The sequence below is a fragment of the Mobula hypostoma genome, chromosome 13 (genome assembly GCF_963921235.1).
Source record: "Mobula hypostoma chromosome 13, sMobHyp1.1, whole genome shotgun sequence".
In the NCBI taxonomy this organism is placed as follows: domain Eukaryota; kingdom Metazoa; phylum Chordata; class Chondrichthyes; order Myliobatiformes; family Myliobatidae; genus Mobula; species Mobula hypostoma.
This window is the reverse complement of record NC_086109.1, coordinates 61,077,129-61,095,409: the sequence shown is the minus strand read 5'-3', so window position 1 is coordinate 61,095,409 and position 18,281 is coordinate 61,077,129. Positions and strand designations below refer to the sequence as shown.

Below are 18,281 nucleotides of genomic sequence, written 5' to 3'. Positions count from 1 at the left end.
GACGTTGCCAGACCAATTGCCTTCTTAAATACAATCCCTATCTCCTACTTCCAGCTTAGTTTTTCTTCCTTCTGATGCTACTCTCTGGTTCCCACACGCCTGCCAAACTAAGTCCTCTCCCTCTCAAGTGCTCTCAGACAGCACCAGCAAACTCTCCTGCTAGGATATTATTCCCTTTTCTCCGCAAGTGCAATCCATCTGACTTGTACAAGTTCCTCTTCTCCCAAAAACTGTTTCAGTTCCCCAGTATCTGAAGCCACCTCGTTACTGTCTTTATCTTTCTATTTCTGTACTAATGCATGGGACTGGTAGTACTCACAGATTACAAAGGCTCTTCTTTTTATAATAACTCCTAGGTCCACAACCCTCATCCCTCTTTTTACCTACTATGTCATTGGTAGTACAAAACAGTGCCACTGGAGTGAACTGGAAAAGGGGCTGATTTTCAAAGTAAAATGTTAACCAGTACCTTGCTTCGCTCAGGTTTATATCCAGTACCCCAGATTATCAAACTAAAGGTAAAAGAGGTTCAGGCAACAGTAAGACAACTGTGGGTGGTGACTTCTCCGCCTCCTTAGGAGATTAATTCCTAGCCAGAAAGTGATTAAAATTCTACACATCCAAAATCATTCAATAAAGGTAATGCTGTAGGTGTCAGAATGCCATTTTATTTTGAAGTGCGTCCACATCATTTCATGGCATGACTTCCTTATTACAGAAAAGTATAAACATGGTTAAAGTATAAATAAAGCAATAAGCCAGTGTTAATTGATAGGATAATATAAAAAACATTTCACTGGGTATAGACTAAGACAGTCATGTTGGGTTTTTTGCATAAATATTAATACTGGCAGTAAAAATAATTGGAATTCACAGAAATACAAATATTGTTTGAACAATGCAGTTAATCTAAAGACAGTAATACTGGCGGTAATTCAAATACTGACTGGAAAATACAAATCAGCAATCATACATTCATGTTTCAATGATTACAGAACCTTGAACTGAATTGCCCAACCCTGGTCAGGAGTAGATGTGGTAGCCTGTGTCCTTCACAAGCAAATCTCCTACATTCACGTTCAAGCAACGTTCTTCCCATTACACTGACAAAAATGCTGTCAGAAGGAAAACCATTGCAACAACCTTCATCATACCATTGGACAATTTAAGAAAAGACATGCTGCATGCAGTAGGAATTCTATGTCCCCTGCATTTGCTCAAAATCAGAAAGGAGCAATGCAGCAGGAAAGCCAGAGAGTTGAAACAACAAGGTCAAAGCAAAGTAAGGGCAGAAAAATCTGTGGAAGCTCTTGTTAGCTAAAAGGCAAAAACTGAGCATGTGCAAAATGTTTGAATCTCCACAGCCATCAAGCTAGGATTAGCATAACCATACTGGGATCATCAGTGCACGATCACAGAATCTCAGCTCCATACCATACAAACGATTCTTCTACCAAAAAATCATTCGCCCATAACCTCCCACTTCCTGCCCAATTTCTACAAACAAACTTAACACATACAAAACCTGGTTTAGGATTGGTGCATCGCATCTTGTCTACCCACCAAGTTTGTGCTGACATTCTTGTACATTACACAGTTAACCTACGGCACACTCCTTCTATGGATAGTCAACAGGTTTTTACGTCTTTCTTTCTCCTCCAAGGTGAGTGTGTCAGATCCTTTGCACAATTCCTTTAAATCTTTAAGTTCCTGCAAGACTTTGTCAGCCTCCGACCACTTTGCCACGGCTTCGCTTAGTAACCGTGCAGCATTCCGGCTTCTTGACTGGCTGTCATGTGTAATATCACTCTGAGGACAGTGCATACCTTCTGTGTCATCACTTGGACTACAAACTTGTTGCAGAAGTTCCTCTGTTACCTTTAGCTCCAGTGCTATTTCTCCTTCCATTTGTTCCACATTCTCTTTCCTTAGGCCTGCATAAGGAGCTTTAAATACTTTCTTCATTCCTTTTCGCTTGGAATCTGCTAAGATATCTCCCAAGGAAGAACATTTGGCTCTGGATAGATTTGATTTAGCAAGTGAACTAATACTGTTTGTTTCACAAGACAGCTTCTTCACTTCACCATTCTTGGATGCATTTATTTCGAGATTAGGCTCATCTTCTAGCCTATGCGAAACAGTTTCTACAGTGTGTGATAAAGCATTTCCTTTGATCTCCTTGGCCGCTGACTCCTCTCCCTCCTTGGCCGCTGACTCCTCTCCCTCCTTGGCCGCTGACTCCTCCCCCTCCTTGGCCGCTGACTCCTCCCCCTCCTTGGCCGCTGACTCCTCCCCCTCCTTGGCCGCTGACTCCTCCCCCTCCTTGGCCGCTGACTCCTCCCCCTCCTTGGCCGCTGACTCCTCTCCCTCCTTGGCTGCAGGCTCCTTCCCCTCCTCGGGAGTTGGCTCTTCCTCGGCTGCAGGCTCATCCCCTTCATTTGCCACTGGCTCCTCACTGTGACTAACCGCAAGTTCTGACCCATCATCCACTTTCACTTTACTGGGCTTGATCTTCGGCATGAGGACAGGCATATTCTTGCTGGTGTTGTCACGAACTTTTGCCTTTGATTGCTCTTCACTTGTATCTTCAGTGGTAAGACTGTGAACACCAAGTTCCAATCGCTGCATTCCATCAGACACAGCCGAGGCAACCTAACATTTAAAAAGAAACTATGAGAGTCTATTGATACTTTTTAACATGACTATAAACTTTAATCAAAAGTGAAAAGAAATGATAAACTTGGCCACAAACACAAATCAGCTGCAAATCTTGAGCACACAAAATGTCAGGCAGCATCAGTGAAAGGGAATAAACAGTCAATGTTTTGGGCTGAGACCCTTCATCAAGACTGGAAAGGAAGAGGGCAGAAGCCAGAATAAGGTGGTGCAGCAGGGGAGGAACGTATGCTGGCAGATGATAGCTGCAACCAGGTGAAGATGTCTGGGTGGGAAGGTGGATAAGGTTAGAAGCTGAGAGGGTAGAAGAGGTATGGGGCTGAAGAACAAGAAATCTAATAGAAGAGGACAGTAGGACGGAAGAAGGGAATCAGAAGGAGATGGGCAGGTGAGGAGAAGGAAATGGGTGAGATGGTAACCAGAATGAGGACTGGTACAAGAGAGTGGGGTGAGGCCAGGTTTAAATAATCAGAACTTAGAGAAATTCATGCCCATGACATCAGGTGTGAGGCTAATCAGACAGAATGCGAGGTGTTGCTCCTGAGTTTGGCCTTAGTGATGTAGGAGAGGAGGCCACAGACAGACGTTTCAGAATGGGAATGGGTAGTCGAGAGATCTTGCAGCATCTGTGGAGGCAGCTAAGCAGCTGGTGAATCAGGTATGGATTGATACAAGCTGCCTGACATCAGTATTTAACAACAGCAATCTCTAAACCATCAATCCATATAAAAAAAAATACCAGGATAGAAATGTCAACCTCTAAGGTGAGAGAGGGTAAGTTTAAAGGAGATGTGCAGGACAAGTGTTTTTTTTTACATAGAAAGTGGTAGCTACCTGAAACAAGCTGTTAGGGTAGTAGTGAAAGCCGATACAATAGTGACATTGTTAGACAAACACATGGATATGCAGGGTATGGAGAAAGATGTATCACGTACAGGCAGAAGAGATAATTTAATTCGGCACTGTGTTTGGCGCAGACGCTGTGGACCAAGGGCTCGTTCTCATTCTCTGTACTCTATGTGCTGAGTTTGAGTGAGGAATACCCACATTGTTAAGTGGTGTGACCGAGGTTCAGACAGTAGGATGGGAGATTAGTTTCCATACCAGAGCTAAAACAGCAATGTAAAACAGCAATTGAGCGAGTATTACTAACTGATAACTAACACACACTGTCTTCATTAATAATGGTGCAAATACTGATTTGCAGCCAAAAATTATATGTATGCCAGCTGTACTCAAGATACATGTTCAATGATAACTAAATCATTAATTACAGTCAATGTTGAATGGGTTCGACAAGCAATTGACTCTTCTTGCTGGAGTATTGTAGACCCAGTTCAGGCCTCAAAATGAGGGATCAGCAATTCAGGCCAGAAATAAGAAGAAACTGCTTCACCCAAGGGGTAGTGGAGCTGTAGAAGTTGAGTGAAGTTATCCCCTGGTTCAAGAGTCTAATAGTTGAGGGAATTCCTGAACCTGGTGGGGTGGGTCCTGAGGCCCCTAAACTTACTTCCCGATGGCAGCATTGAGAAGAGAGCATGACCTGGGTGGTGGGGGTGATTGGCAATGGATTCTGCCTTCCTACAACAGCACTCCAAGCAGTTGAGCTCAAAGGTGGGGAGGGCTTTATCCACTACTTTTTGTAAGCTTTTCTGTTCAGGGCATTGGTGTTTCCATACCGGCTGTGATGCAACCAGTCAACATGCTCTCCACCACACATCCATAGAAGTTTGTCAAAATTTGAGATCACATGCTGAAGCTTCTCAAACTTCTAAGGAAGTAGAGGTGCTCTGTGTTTTCTTCGTAATGGCACTGGTTAGAATGTGCTGGGCTCAGGACAACTCCTCTGAAATGATAACACTGAGGAATTTAAGGTTGCTGACCCTCTCCACCATTTATCCCCTGATGAGGACTGGCCCAGGGACCTCCAGTTTCCTCCTTCCGAAGCCAATAATCAGCTGCTCGGTCTTGCTGATGCTGAGTGGGAGGTTGTTGTTGTGGCACCACTCAGCCAGATTCTCAATCTCTCTCCTATATGCTGATTCGTCACTACCTTTAATTCAGCTAACAGTGGTGTCATCAGCAAATTTAAATATGGTATTGGAACCGTGCTTAACCTCACAGTGCAAGTATAATGCAAGTAGGGCAGAGTATTAATCCCACAGCCTTGTGGTGCACCTGTGCTGACGGAGATTGTGGAGGAGATGTTGTTAGCAATCCGAACTGACTAGGGTCTGCAAGTGAGGAAATCGAGGAGCCAGTTGCACGATGAGGTATTGAAGCTTATTGATTAGCTTTGAGGGGATGATAAGTACTGAGTGCCAAGCTGTAGTCAATGAAGAGTATCCTCATGTATGTAACTTCACTGTCCAGATATTCCAGGGCTGAGTGAAGAACCAATGAATTGGCATCTGCTGTTGACCTGTTGTGACGGTTGACAAACTGGAGTGGATCTAAGTTCCTTCTCAGGCAAGAGCTGATACCTTTTGTCACCAACCTCTCAAAGCATTTCATCGCACTGGATGTACGTTCTACTGGAAAACAGCCACTGAGGCAGGTTACCACATTCTTCTCAGGTCAGTATAATTGAATTGACTTTATTTCTTACATCCCTCACACACGAGGAAGATCTTCACAGTACCTCTCCATCTGAGTGTGCAATGTGCAAATTATAGTAATTTGTAATAAATAGTATGTACAACAGGACAGTCAATATAGCATAGAAATACAATTGTATCAGCATGAAGTAATCAGTCTGATGGCCTGGTGGAAGAAGCTGTCCTGGAGCCTATTGGTCCTGGCTTTTATGTTGCGGTACTGTTTCCCAGATGGTAGCAGCTGGAACAGTTTGTGGTTGGGGTGACTTGGGCCCCCAATGATCTTTTGGACCCTTTTAACGCACCTGTCGCTGTAAATGTCCTGGGTAGTGGGAAGTTCACATCCACAGATGCGCTGGGCTGTCCACACCACTCTCTGCAGAGTCCTGCGATTGAGGGAAGTACAGTTCCCATACCAGGCAGTGATGCAGCCAGTCAGGATGCTCTCAATTGTGCCCCTGTAAAAAGTCCTTATGATTTGGGGAGTCATGCTGAATTTCTTCAACTGTCTGAGGTGAAAAAGGTGCTGTTGCGCCTTTTTCACCTCACAGCCGGTACGTACAGACCAAGTGAGGTCCTCGGTAATGTGTATTCTGAGGAACATGAAGCTGTTCACTCTCTCAGCCCCAGATCCATTGATGTCAGTAGGGGTGAGCCTATCTCCATTCCTCCTGTAGTCTGCAACCAGCTTCTTTGTTTTTGCGACACCGAGGGAGAGGTTGTTTTCTAGACACCACTGTGTCAGGGTGGTGACTTCTTCTCTGTAGGCTGCCTTGTTATTATTTGAGATAAGGCTAACCAATGTAGTATCATCTGCAAATTCAATTAGCAGATTGGAGCTGTGGGTGGCGACACAGTCAAGGGTGTACAGAGAGTAAAAGAGGGGGCTTAAGGACACAGCCTGGGGGGGGGGGGCTTCTGTTTTGAGGGTCAGAGGGGCACTCTTAGCACCTGCTGGCGATCTGACTAGAAGTCCAGGATCCAGCTGCACAAGGCAGGGTGAAGTCTGAGGAATTTGAGCTTCTTGTCAAGCCTGGAGGGAATTATGGTGTTGAATGCTGAACTGTAGTCCAAGAACAGCATTTTCACATAAGCATCCTTCTCCAGATGTGTAAGGACGGTGTGTAGAGCTGTGGCGATTGTGTTATCTGTCGATCGGTTGTGTCGGTAGGCAAATTGTAGGGGGTTCAGTGTGAGTGGTAGCATGCTGCAGATGTAGTCCTTGACCAGCCTTTGCTTATTATTGAGGTGAGTGCGACAGGACACCAGTCGATCAGACATGTTACCTTGTTCTTTTTAGGTGCCCGGACAATGGTTGATGTTTTGAAGCAGGAGGGCACTCTACACTGGGAGAGGGAGAGACTAAAAAGCCTGCTCAAAGCAAGTGGATACCTTAGAATGCCGAAGCGAGAGGTTAAAGACAGCAGTTGATCAACACAGGTTCTTAGTATTCGGCCAGGTACCCCATCTGGCCAGGTGCTTTCTGTCGGTTTACCCTCTCATGTTGGCCTCAGAGACTGAAATCACAGGGTCATCGGGGGCTGTGGGAGTTTGTGGCGGATAAAGCACGCATTAAAAGGCATTGAGTTCATCTACAAGCTAAGCCTTGCCGTTTAGTTTCAATTGGTAGGAATTAATAGCATTCCACCCCCTGCCACTGCTGTCGAGCATCCTTCAAGGCAGCATACATAAAATGCTGGAGGAACTCAGCAGGCCAGGCAGTATCAATGGAAAAGACTACGCAGTCGACGTTTCAGGCTGTTTGTTTGTTCCAGAATTGCCACTCCATATGTGAGATGGCTTTCTGGAGATGGTACCTGGACCTCTTGTATCTTGCTTGTCGACAGACCGGAATGCTATTGATTGAGTGCTCAGCAGATTGCAGATCTCACAGATCATCCAGGACTTCTGGTTGAGGAAGACACTGAATGATATTGTGGGGACACACTCGTCTATGACTGTTTTTATAAAGTCCATGACAACCGTGGTGTATTCATTCAGATCCTCTGGTGAGTCCTTGAACACAGCACAGTCCACCAACTCGAAGAAATCCCGTAATCGCTTGTCTGCGTTCCATGACCACCTTTTGTTGTCCTGATCTCTGGAGCCTTGCTCTTTAGCCTCTGCCCGTTTGCAGGTAGGAGGAGGACAGCTAAGTGATCACATTTCTCGAAGTGCGGTATAGACATGGGAGGCATTCCTAATCGTAGTATAGCAGTGGTCAAGTGTGCTGGGACCCCTGGTGCTGCAGGTAATATGTTGATAATAATTGGGCAGCAATTTCTTCTAACAAAGCTGACTGAAGTTCCCACAATGATCTGAAAGGCGTCAGGGTAGGCTGTTTCTTGTTTGTTGATGGCGACACTCAGTACGTTGAGTGCCTGCTTAACATCAGCCTTTGGCGGAGTGTAAACTGCAGTCAGGATCACGGAGGAGAACTCTCTTGGTAAGTAGAACGGTCAGCGCTTCATCATTAGATGTTCCAGGTCAGGGAACAAGAGTGCAACAAGACCAGTGTATCCAAGAACCACAAGGAATCAGCAGTTTGGTCCATGGTGTGTACTGAGAAGTCCTTGGGTATTACTAAAGTATCCGGCATGTCCGGAGTGAGCCATATCTCTGTAAAGCGGACAGCACAGTAATTCCTCATTTCCCTCCAATAAAGCAATGTTGCCTTTGGGCCCTCAATCTTGTTCTCCAGCGAATGTACATTTACTAAAAAGATGCTGGCTACAGCAAGTTTCATGTTTCATGCCTCTTCATTGTAGACTGGCTTGGTTTCCACCCCTCCTCCTTCTCTTTCAGCTGTGTTTGTTTGCTTAAACCATGCCCGAGAGTCAAGAAGACCATGAAATCACTAGTCCATTTAAGACATTTCAAAAGTATGTTACTTAAAGGGAAATTACAGGCTACAGATTGCAATGTAAAAGTAGTTCACAAGAGATATATTTAGAACATTTGTAAGTTGCTCACAACATGTCGCTGTGATTACCAGCACCATCTTATACAACCTATGGCCTCACTTTCAAGGACTTTTCATCTTATGTTCTCAATATTTATTGCTCACTTATTAGTTATTGTCATAATTTTTGTATTTGAACAGTTTGTTGTCTTTTGTACATTGGTGTCCATCCATCCTGGTGGGTGGGGTCTTTCATTGATCCTACTGTGCTTCTTGTATTTACTGTGAAAGGGTTTTTATATGGTGACATATATGTACTTGGATAATAGATGTTCTTTGAACTTTGAATTCTCTAGGCAGGAGGGTTCAATGTATTCTAGAAACAGATAACTTTTTTTAAACATCAAGGGATAAGGGTGTAGGAAAGTGATGCCAAGGTAAAAAGTCAGCCATGATCTCACTGAATGGGCTACTCCTGTTAATGTTTCTTACGTTACTGCTGGTTGCTAAATAGAGTTTCTTAAAATTAATCTGCAATAAATTCTTTTTGAAGCATTTAGTCTGCTCTCACTACAATTGCTGCCATTCCCTCCCGGTTTCACTTATCACCTTGTGTTTCTCCACCACCACCACCTTTTAAATCTACTCCTCATCATGTTTTTCTCCAGTCCTGCTGAAGGGTCTTGGCCTGAAACACCGACTATACTCATTTCCATATGTGCTCCCTGGCATATGGATTCCTCCATCATTTTGCGTGTGTTGCTTGGATTTCCAGCATCTGCAGATTTTCTCTTGTTTGCTGCCTGTCCTGATGGCTTTCAAAGATATTCATTTTCTTTCAATTTCAGATTTCCAGAATCTGGGGTAATTCTGGGGATGTAAAAGGAAGGGAAGATAGTGGCGCGACGGCAGTACGTGCGGCCACTTCGGTGATGATGTCTGTTATCTGTCAAGTAGGGGACCGTGCACAATTCTGATTTGATGGAGACAGACGTGAGAGCACGGAGGAACATCTGGAAAACTTCTGAAATGCCCGCTTCGCTGCCACTGCTACTGTGTGATAACCGGAATCTCCGGAGCAGAAGGCCCCAAAATCCTCGGCTTTGTGTGTTTCACCGGCCAGGGTGAGGTTAAAGGCGCTCGGCAGAGGAGGGCGCTCGGGAGGCTGGTTGGAAGCTCGAAGTTTTCGGACGGATGGACTCAGTGTTGGCTGTGGTCGGCTGTTTCCAAGGCATCGGCAAGTTGACGGTGCCTGGAGGTTTATGGCAGGGAGTTTCTCCCTTTTGCCGCCTGCTATTGGGGACTCGGAAGTCGATCGACTCCGGGACTTTTGAGACTTTATTTACCGTGTCCATGGTTTGTTCTTCATCAAATTATAGTATTGCTTTGCACTGCTGTAACTATATGTTATAATTATGTGGTTCTGTCAGTGCTAGTCTTTGGTTTGTCCTGTTTTCTGTGATATCGCTCCGGAGAAACATTGTATCATTTCTTAATGCATGTATGCATTTCTAAGTGACAATAAAAGAAGACTGAGTGTTCTCATAATCTAAAAATCTATTCTAAAAATTTGCTTTAACATACCTTCATCTTCAGAGAGAACTGATGAAATGAAGATTGTTCATTCGTTTCAGGTCCCGTGTATTGCCGAGAAGGGGTTTGAATCAAAATTCCTGGTCCCCGAAATAATAACTCTAGGCACACTGGATCCTCAGAGGTCACTTATTGGAAAGGTACTTGGCCATTTCACGCACACTACATTAAATTTTCCTAAAGCCCATTACTTGGACCTGTCGCATGCCATAAATTGAACTGATGACATACCAGGATGTAGAGAAGTTTGAGAACTACAGATGATGGGTCAGTTATAGGGAATCAAACAGGTCAACAAAGCTAATTTAAAACTACAAAATGCATTTTGCACCCCACTCTTATGGAAGAGGAAATATCTGACTATCTCTGGAGCAGAACCACAAATTGACATTTGGGCTTGAAGTGCATAGTTTTTGACCAATTAAAGCAATGTTTCTTTTTTAATGCATGTTGCATGTTTATGGGTCCTGTGGCAGGAAATGAAGCTGAGAACAGGGTGTGTAAACAAGCCTCACCATCTCACATTGGATGCTGTTTCATATATAGTTCTTGCTGCAGTGGTTTGTGAATCCTCCTCACAATCTTGATATTAATATTTAGTCACATATGCTTAAACTGTAGAGAGTCACAATTTTACAGCTATCCAGCCAGCTTACCTCTCTCCGGTGCTGTCTGGTGGGCGGTCTTCGGGTGTGGTTTATCTTTACTCTGTCGCGCGTCAGGTGATCCAGAGAATTCTTTTCATCCACTGTAACCTGAACAAAAACATGTTGCTTAGCTATCAATACTACAATGCTCAGAAAAACTGCAGGCACACAAACGTGATTACATGTCTGATCACACTCATGATCCAAGAATGAAAGCAAGGATATCCAGCCACATTTATCTGCACCGCTGTTCCCCGCGTCAGCGCAACTGCATACAGCAACTTTCATCAAGATACACAGTAGCCAAACAGCAACAACTCTGTAGGAATACCATGAGTACAGAATAATGGGTACATTCTCTATCACAGGATCTAGGTTTTCTTTATCTTACAATGTTTCAAAATTAAAGTCATTTTTGTGGAGTAAATTGAGTGAAGTACTAAATTTTTTGATGGGGGATGGAGTAGACTAATGAATCAAATAGTGTAGATATTATACACATAGAATTTTAGAAGGCATTAAACAAAGTCTCACACAAAAGGTGTGTTATCAAAATAAATGGGTTAGTTGTAACATTATTAACCTTAAAACTCTGGAGATTGCAGGCAGAGTTTCCCTAGGGGTCCATGCTGGGACTACTACTTTTTATGATGTACAGTACATTAGTGAGGGCAGAAGTGCAAAACTTGTAGGTGACCTCAAACTTGAAAATATAACACTGAGAAGAATAGTGTTAAGGTGGTTCAGTGGTTTCATTTAATACCAGCAAATGCATACAGTATACAACCTGAAATTCTTACTCTTCACAAACGTCCATGAAACAGAAAATATACCCAAAGAATGAATGTTAGAACCCCAAAGCCACCCCTTCCCTTCCCACACACAAGCAGCAGCAGAAGCATCAATCCCCACCTCCTCCTCCCACCCCCCCCCCAGCACCTGCCTCAGGCTCCCCATTACCTGCCATGCAAGTAACAGCAAAGCCACCCAAAGAGACCATGATCTAGTGCAAGTGAGCATTGATGGGCTGGCAGGATTTATAGAAAACAGGCAGCTGAAACTTAACATAGAGAAACGTGACATTAGAAGGCCAGAAATCTTTGAAAGTAACAGGGCACACTGGGCACATAGCTCATAAAGTAGATCCCCATTTATCCAGAATTTGGTGGTGATGGACTCGCAGACTTTCTGGATTATTGGATGTTACTTCATTAGTATTCCAACACGCTTTTAATGATATTTAAAAATGTTAAGCAGTAGTAATTCAGTGAGGCTGCTAACTTTAAAGAGAACATAGGAAACAGAGACAGGCAAGTTTCAAGGAATGCAAGACCTGGGGTCCCAGTGACTGCACAGGGAACACAGCACACATTATATGAATAGCCAAATCCCAAACCACACGACTTCTGACTGGTCGGACAGATTATCAGAGTTTCACCATGGAGCATATTGGATCCTGTATACAGAAGAAAATTATAAAGCAAAGAAAGTACTGGAAATATTTGGGAGCTAACAGTTGGCGAAGAAATAGAATTGATGTATCAGTTCAATCATCCTTTAATAGCCTGAAATGTTAACTCTGCTTCTCTCTCCATAGATGCTGCTTGCCCTAAGCATTTTCAGCATTTTCTGTTTATATTTCAAATTTTCAGGATCTGTAGTGTATTATTTTTGCTTTACAAAATCATGAAGGTTATGTTGGGCATTTATTAATTAAAAAAACTAGTGAGGCAACAACTGGGTTATTAATGGGGTATTACATCTAATAGGATGGATGTGTAGGAATGATCTGCAGAACCTCAAAGGTACATAAATGATTTGCTGGAAAGTATCCAGGAATGATAATTTTAACCACAAGGTTAGACTATGATGTTGTTGCTGTTCTTCTTGGAAGTTGAGATTAGTTAGAGGTATACAAGATCATAATGTGCTTAGATAAGGTCAATAGAAAGAAGGCATTCCTATTACAGTGAGTTCAAGGACCAGGTAACACAGACACAAAGTAACACACATAAAATGCTGGAGGAATTCAGCAAATCAGGAGTTCCTCCAGCATTTTGTGTCTGTTGCTCAAGATTTCCAGCATTTGCAAAATTTCTTGTGTTTACAGACTTAAAAGTAATGGAAAAAGACACGAAGGATTAAGAAGAAGCTTTCTTACAGACTGGCGAAGCACTGGAATGTATTGCCCATCAGTGGTGGGAGGGGAGGGGAGCTCTATTGACACAGGGCCACAGAAAAAGAGGAAGAATGATTCTTTCTAATTCCTGTAGAGGCTCGATCTTTTCCACAACAATGCAGCCCATTAAAGCTGCTTAACTACTCCATGTAAAGATTTTTTCTTATATCCCCTGTGTCCTTCTCCATCACTTTCAGACGGTGGTGCCTGAACCTTGAACTCACTGAAAAGGAAACAGCTTCTCTCTATTTATCCCATCTAAGCACTTAATGAGATTGGTAAGCCCCTGGGAAGTGAAAGAGGAAAGCGAGGATGCTTTGCTTTTGTAAAACTACACAATAACTTACTATCAGTTGCAGTCATCATTGTGGCATGTGAATCTATTACACCCTTCATTTATGTTATCCTTTTATATTTTAATGCTCAGCATTGTAAAAACATGGCTGACATTGGCCATCTGTCTGCTTCCAAGAGGGGTAAGATATTTGTGACTCGCGAAGATTAAAACTTGTGATAAGTGTACACAATTGGCTTTATTTGAACAAGAAGCTGAAGTGAGGACAGCAGTCACAAGTTGATTACCACTCCAATCTGCACAGCAGCTTAATGACACTGAAAACAATCACCTTATCAAACTGTTCATTATTGGCTTCTTTGATTGCTTCATTTAAGGCATTGAGCCACAGATCCTTCTCTTCAGCATTTGGAACTTGAAACTTTGGTTCAGGAACCTGAAAAACAAGGACACAAATGGCTTAGTTCATGTATCAAATCATCTTTCATTATTTCTCCAACATACATGGTCTAGTCAGTTTTGCAGAAAAATGGAATTTAATCCAGAGATGTGCAACATAGTGTCTTTCATGAGGTAAAGCACTCAAGGGAACATGGGAGGATACTGAGCGGTGTAAACGCAGAAAGTGATCTCCAAGTGTACTTGTGCATATTCTTAAAGTTGGAAAGTCAATAAATGTTTATAGAACCAATGGGATAACTTCCTTTAACAGTATTCAATGTCCTAAGTAAAATTTATTATCAGAGTACATACACGTCACCACATACAACACTTTTCCTGTGGGCACACTTAGCAAACCCATAGAACAGTAACTGTAAACAGGATCAATGAACAAACTGTGCCAATGCAAATAATGCAATAAATAATAAGTATGAAACAACAAGATAAAGAGTCCTTAAACTGAGATCATTGGTTGTGGAAACACCAAAATAAGAATGAGCGTAGCTATCCCCTTTTGTTCAAAAGTCTGATGGTTGAGGAGTAGTCTCGAGGAAATCAGCAGATGCTGGGAAATTCAAGTAACACACACAAAAAATGCTGCTGAACGCAGCAGGCCAGGCAGCATCTATAGGAAGAAGTACAGTTGATGTTTCGGGCCGGGACGAAGGATCATTGGGGGACATGTGTTATGGTTTCCTCCCTGTTCTGGTGATCAAAGCGAGCATAGAAGGCTTTGAGCTCATCTGGGAGCGAAGTTCTGCCATTCCCCAGGTTGCAAGATTTAACTTTGTAGGAGGATAATGTCATTCAAACCCTGCCACAGCTCTCAACCATCCCTCGTTGATTGCAGTCTAGTCATGAATCTCCACTTTACCCTTGAGGAGGCTTTCTGGAGATCACACCTGCACCTCTTGTACCATTCTTGATCTCCAGACTTGAATGCCTTTAATCTGGCTCTCAGCAAATTCAGAATTTCGTGGTTCATCTGGGGTTCTTGATTGGGGAAAACCCTGAACAATTTCGTGAGGACACAATCATCCCCAGCTGTTTTAATAAAAGTCTGTTAAGATCCTGGTGTGGTCATTCAGGGCCTCAGATGAGCTCTTGAACATGGCCCAGTTCACTGACTCAAGGTAATCCTGTAACCATTCCTCTGCCTTCCGTGACCACCCCTTAGTTGTCCTGATCTCTGGTGCCGTGCTTTTCAGGCCCTGTTTGTATGCAGGTAGTAGGAGTACAGGCAAATGATCTGACTGGCTAAAAATGCAGTCTCGGAAAGGAACGATAGGCATTCCTTATCGTCCTGCAGCGGTGGTCTAGTGTGTTGGGACCTCTGGTGTACCAGGTTACGTGCTGTATTGGCATAGAATAGAAAAGGTTACTCTAGACCCATATACAATAGCAATTTGATCACAGCTGGAACACCTGACACAGTTCTGATCACCATTTCACCGGAAAGATTTGATTACACAGATGAGGGTGTGAAGACATCAACAAAGTTGTTGCCAGGATGGGAAAACTGTAACTACTGGGTAAGACTACATTATCTAGGGTTCTTCAATGCAGGAGGCCGATGGGGAAAACACAACAATGCACATAAAGTTATCAGGGGCCTAGATAGAGCACACAAAAGACATTTCCCTCAGCAAACGGTTTAAAAAAAAGCAGAAGGCACAGATCTCTGAATTAATTTTAGTGAAAAGGACTGCAGATGGGGAAGTCGCTTTTCACCCAGTGATCTGGAACTCATCACCTCAAAGGGTGGAAAAGGCAGAAATTCTCATCAAATTCAAACATGTGCTTGAAGAACTGTGAACTACAGGGCTATGGAACAAGGCTGGAATTAAGATTCATTTTTGACTGGCAGAGAAACAATGGGCTGAATGGCCACTTCTGTACTGCAACTCCTTTGTGATTCTTTGCTGATGATGATAGAGCAGCCAGCCAAACTAAACCAACAGAATAAGTTTTAAGAAGTACAACCAGAAATGGAATCCATTTTTCTGCCATGTTTCTTCCCCCGTTGTTTGCTGTTCATTTGTAATATATTCCAATGTTGCAAAGAAAACCCCACAGATGATGACCTTGTAGCTGATTATTTCTAGCACCTTGTTTTACTTAATCACACACTGCTCTAGTGTCTGTGCGAGGAGTGGTGCCCCACATAGACTTCCAATCTGCACCCTGTAAGGCATGAAAATGCCCGATGCAGACCTCTCATGGTCTGAGTCGACGTTCCCCGTTTTACATCAGAGTTCCATGATCAGAAATATTTCAGTTTTGTTTTAAACCATATGGGAACTATCTGCATCTCAAAAGCCTGGTCAATATCCTTCTGATTTTGCTCATGGACTTACTATTCCTTCTAAGGGAGCAGTGTAGCCCCTGTGGTCTGAATAAGTGTCTCTTAGCACCTGTCAGCTGTCTTTGCCTCTGTTCCAGGGTGGGTAACCAGCCCAGGATCCTCTGAAGCTTCCCAAGCCTGAGATGGAAGTTGTGCCCCAAACAAGACAAACCAGTTATCTGTTCACTTACTTGCTTTCCCCAAATTTGTACAAAAAAAAAGACAAGTTAAACCCCAATAATGAATCCTATCTTACTGCAACTTCCTCTATTAATCCCAGCAAATACTCTCTCCATTGCACAATTCCTCTTTCATTTCCCCTTAACAATCTCCTTAGTCCTTTCAATTTCGTGCCACTGGTTCTCTTCCACTAGCCAATCCACTAGCTGTGGAGGCCAAGTAAACGAGTATATCTAAAGTGGAAATTGACAGGCTCTTGATCAGTAAGGGTGTCAAAGGTTATGGGGAGAAGGCAGGAGAATGGGGTTGAAGGGGATAATAAATCAGCCATAATGGAGCAGACACACTGAGCCGAATAGCCTATTCACCTCTTATGTTTCATGTTTGATAGCACTGAGCTCTGGTCTCCCTCTCAGATTTGTTACTCTCTCTGTTCCACCAATCCTTTTAGTCTCCATCTTAAGCCAGGCAAATACTGGGCAGCTTCCCGTCTTCAATGCACTCTCAAACTGTATGAAATTAACTAATTCATACAGCACAAAAAAAGAGAACATTAACCCAACATGTTCCTACTGACATTTATGCTCCACCCTACACTGAAGCATGAGAAGACGTAGCTCACTCAGGGTACATAAGGCATTGACTCTCGGCACTTTGGTGCTTTCAGCAGTGGCCAATCAGCGATTGGGATTAATTGGCAAGAACAAATTAAAACGAGGCAGGGGCAAGTGGAACAGCCATTGTGTGAGTGAACAGTGTTAGAGTAGGGATTTTGAGGCTTCAGCAAGGAGAAGCTTAAGTGAGAGAAAGTGAAAAGCTGTAGATGAATAGGGAGGCAGTTATTCTCAAGGTGCAGGACAACAGGAAATTGGGTGAGTGTCAGGAAAAGGAAAGGGGTTAAAGAGCCAGTGCAGAGTGTTCCCCCTCAACAACAGGTAAGGGGCCGGATATGTGATTATTTGGATCGACATTGGCTGATTAGGGATAGTCAGCATGGCTTTGTGTGTAGTAGGGTCATGTCTAACCAATCTTACAGAGTTTTTCAAGGAAGTTACCAGGAAAGTTGATGAAGTCAAGGCAATGGATGTTGTTAACAGGCACTTTAGCAAGGCATTTGACAAGGTGCCGCATAGGAAGTTGGTCAAGAAGCTTCAGTTGCTGGGCACTCAAGATAAGGTAGTAAATTGGATTAGATGTTGGCTTTGTGGGAGAAGACAGAGTGGTAGTAGATGGTTGCCTCTCTGACTGGAAGCCTTTGACTAGTGAAGTGCCACAGGGATCAGGGCTAGGTCCATTGTTGTTTGTCATCTATATCTATGACCTAGATGGTAACGTGGATAGCTGGATCAGAAAATTTGCAGATGACACCAAGATTTGGGGTGTAGTGGACAGCAAGGAAAACTATCAGAGTTTGTACTGGGATCTGGACCAGCTGGAAAAATGGACTGAAAAATGGCAGAAAGAAATTAATGCATACAAGTGCGAGGTCTTGTACTTCAGTAGACTGATGAGGGTAGATCTTGCACAGTGAATAATTGGGCATTGAGGAGTATAATAGAACAAAGGGATCTGGGAATACAGGTCAATAATTCACTGACAGTGGCATCACAGGTAGATAAAGTCGTAAAGAAAGCTTTAGGCACATTGGCCTTCAAAAACCAAAGTACTGAGTACAGGAAGTGGGATGTTATGTTGAAGTTGTATAAAACATTGATGAGGCTTAATTCGGAGTAATGTGAACAGCTCTGGTCACCTAACTAAGGTGTAAATAAGGTTGACAGAATACAGAGAAAATTTACAAGAATGTCGTCAAGTCTGGACAACCTGAATTATGAGCAAAGATTGACTATATTGGGACTTTATTCCTTGGAAAGTAGAAGATTGAGGGGAGATTTAATAGAGAGATACAAAATTGAGGGGTAAGTGCAATCAGGCTTTTTCCACTGAGGTTGGGTGAGACTACAACTAGAGATCATAGGTTAAGGGTGAAAGGTGAAAAGTTTAAGGGGAATGAGGGGAAACTTCTTCACTCGGAGGAACGTGAGGGTGTGGATTTGGATAGGCACGTGGATGATAGGGGAATGGAAGGTAATGGTTCTGGTGGAGGCCAATGGGAGTGGGCAGTGTAAATGGTTCAGCACGCACTAGATAGGCTGAAAGGTCTTGTTTCTGTGCTGTACTTTTCTATGACTATGACTGCATAAATTGCCTGTGCAGGTCAGAAAGTAAGGTGCAAATTGGAATGATACATTGAAAACAAACGCAGAATTGTGGCTGCTATTGAACTGTCAGTATTCATGAAAAGGAGATGCTCTGCACAATGCATTGAGCAGACACATGGACTGTGGGAAGGGAATTGCTGATTCAGTTTAAAGACCTGTTGACTTGGGCTGACTATAAGAGAAAGGTCCCACAGTGAGCAGTTGC

The 18,281-nt window shown here is 43.2% G+C and overlaps 1 protein-coding gene across 2 annotated transcripts in view; it reads right to left on the bottom strand.

The window, feature by feature from the left end:
• Positions 1-652: 652 nt before the first annotated feature.
• Positions 653-18,281, bottom strand: part of LOC134355627 (pleckstrin homology domain-containing family O member 1-like) — a 48,339-nt gene continuing 30,710 nt past the window's right edge. For both annotated transcript variants that reach the window (XM_063065789.1, XM_063065790.1), the window contains exons 4-6: positions 13,221-13,325; positions 10,425-10,523; positions 653-2,652 (exon numbers count right to left, since the gene is read on the bottom strand). In XM_063065789.1, coding sequence (XP_062921859.1) covers positions 1,603-2,652; positions 10,425-10,523; positions 13,221-13,325 — 1,254 coding nt within the window. In that variant the 3' untranslated portion in view covers positions 653-1,602. The remainder of the gene's footprint in view (positions 2,653-10,424; positions 10,524-13,220; positions 13,326-18,281) is intronic.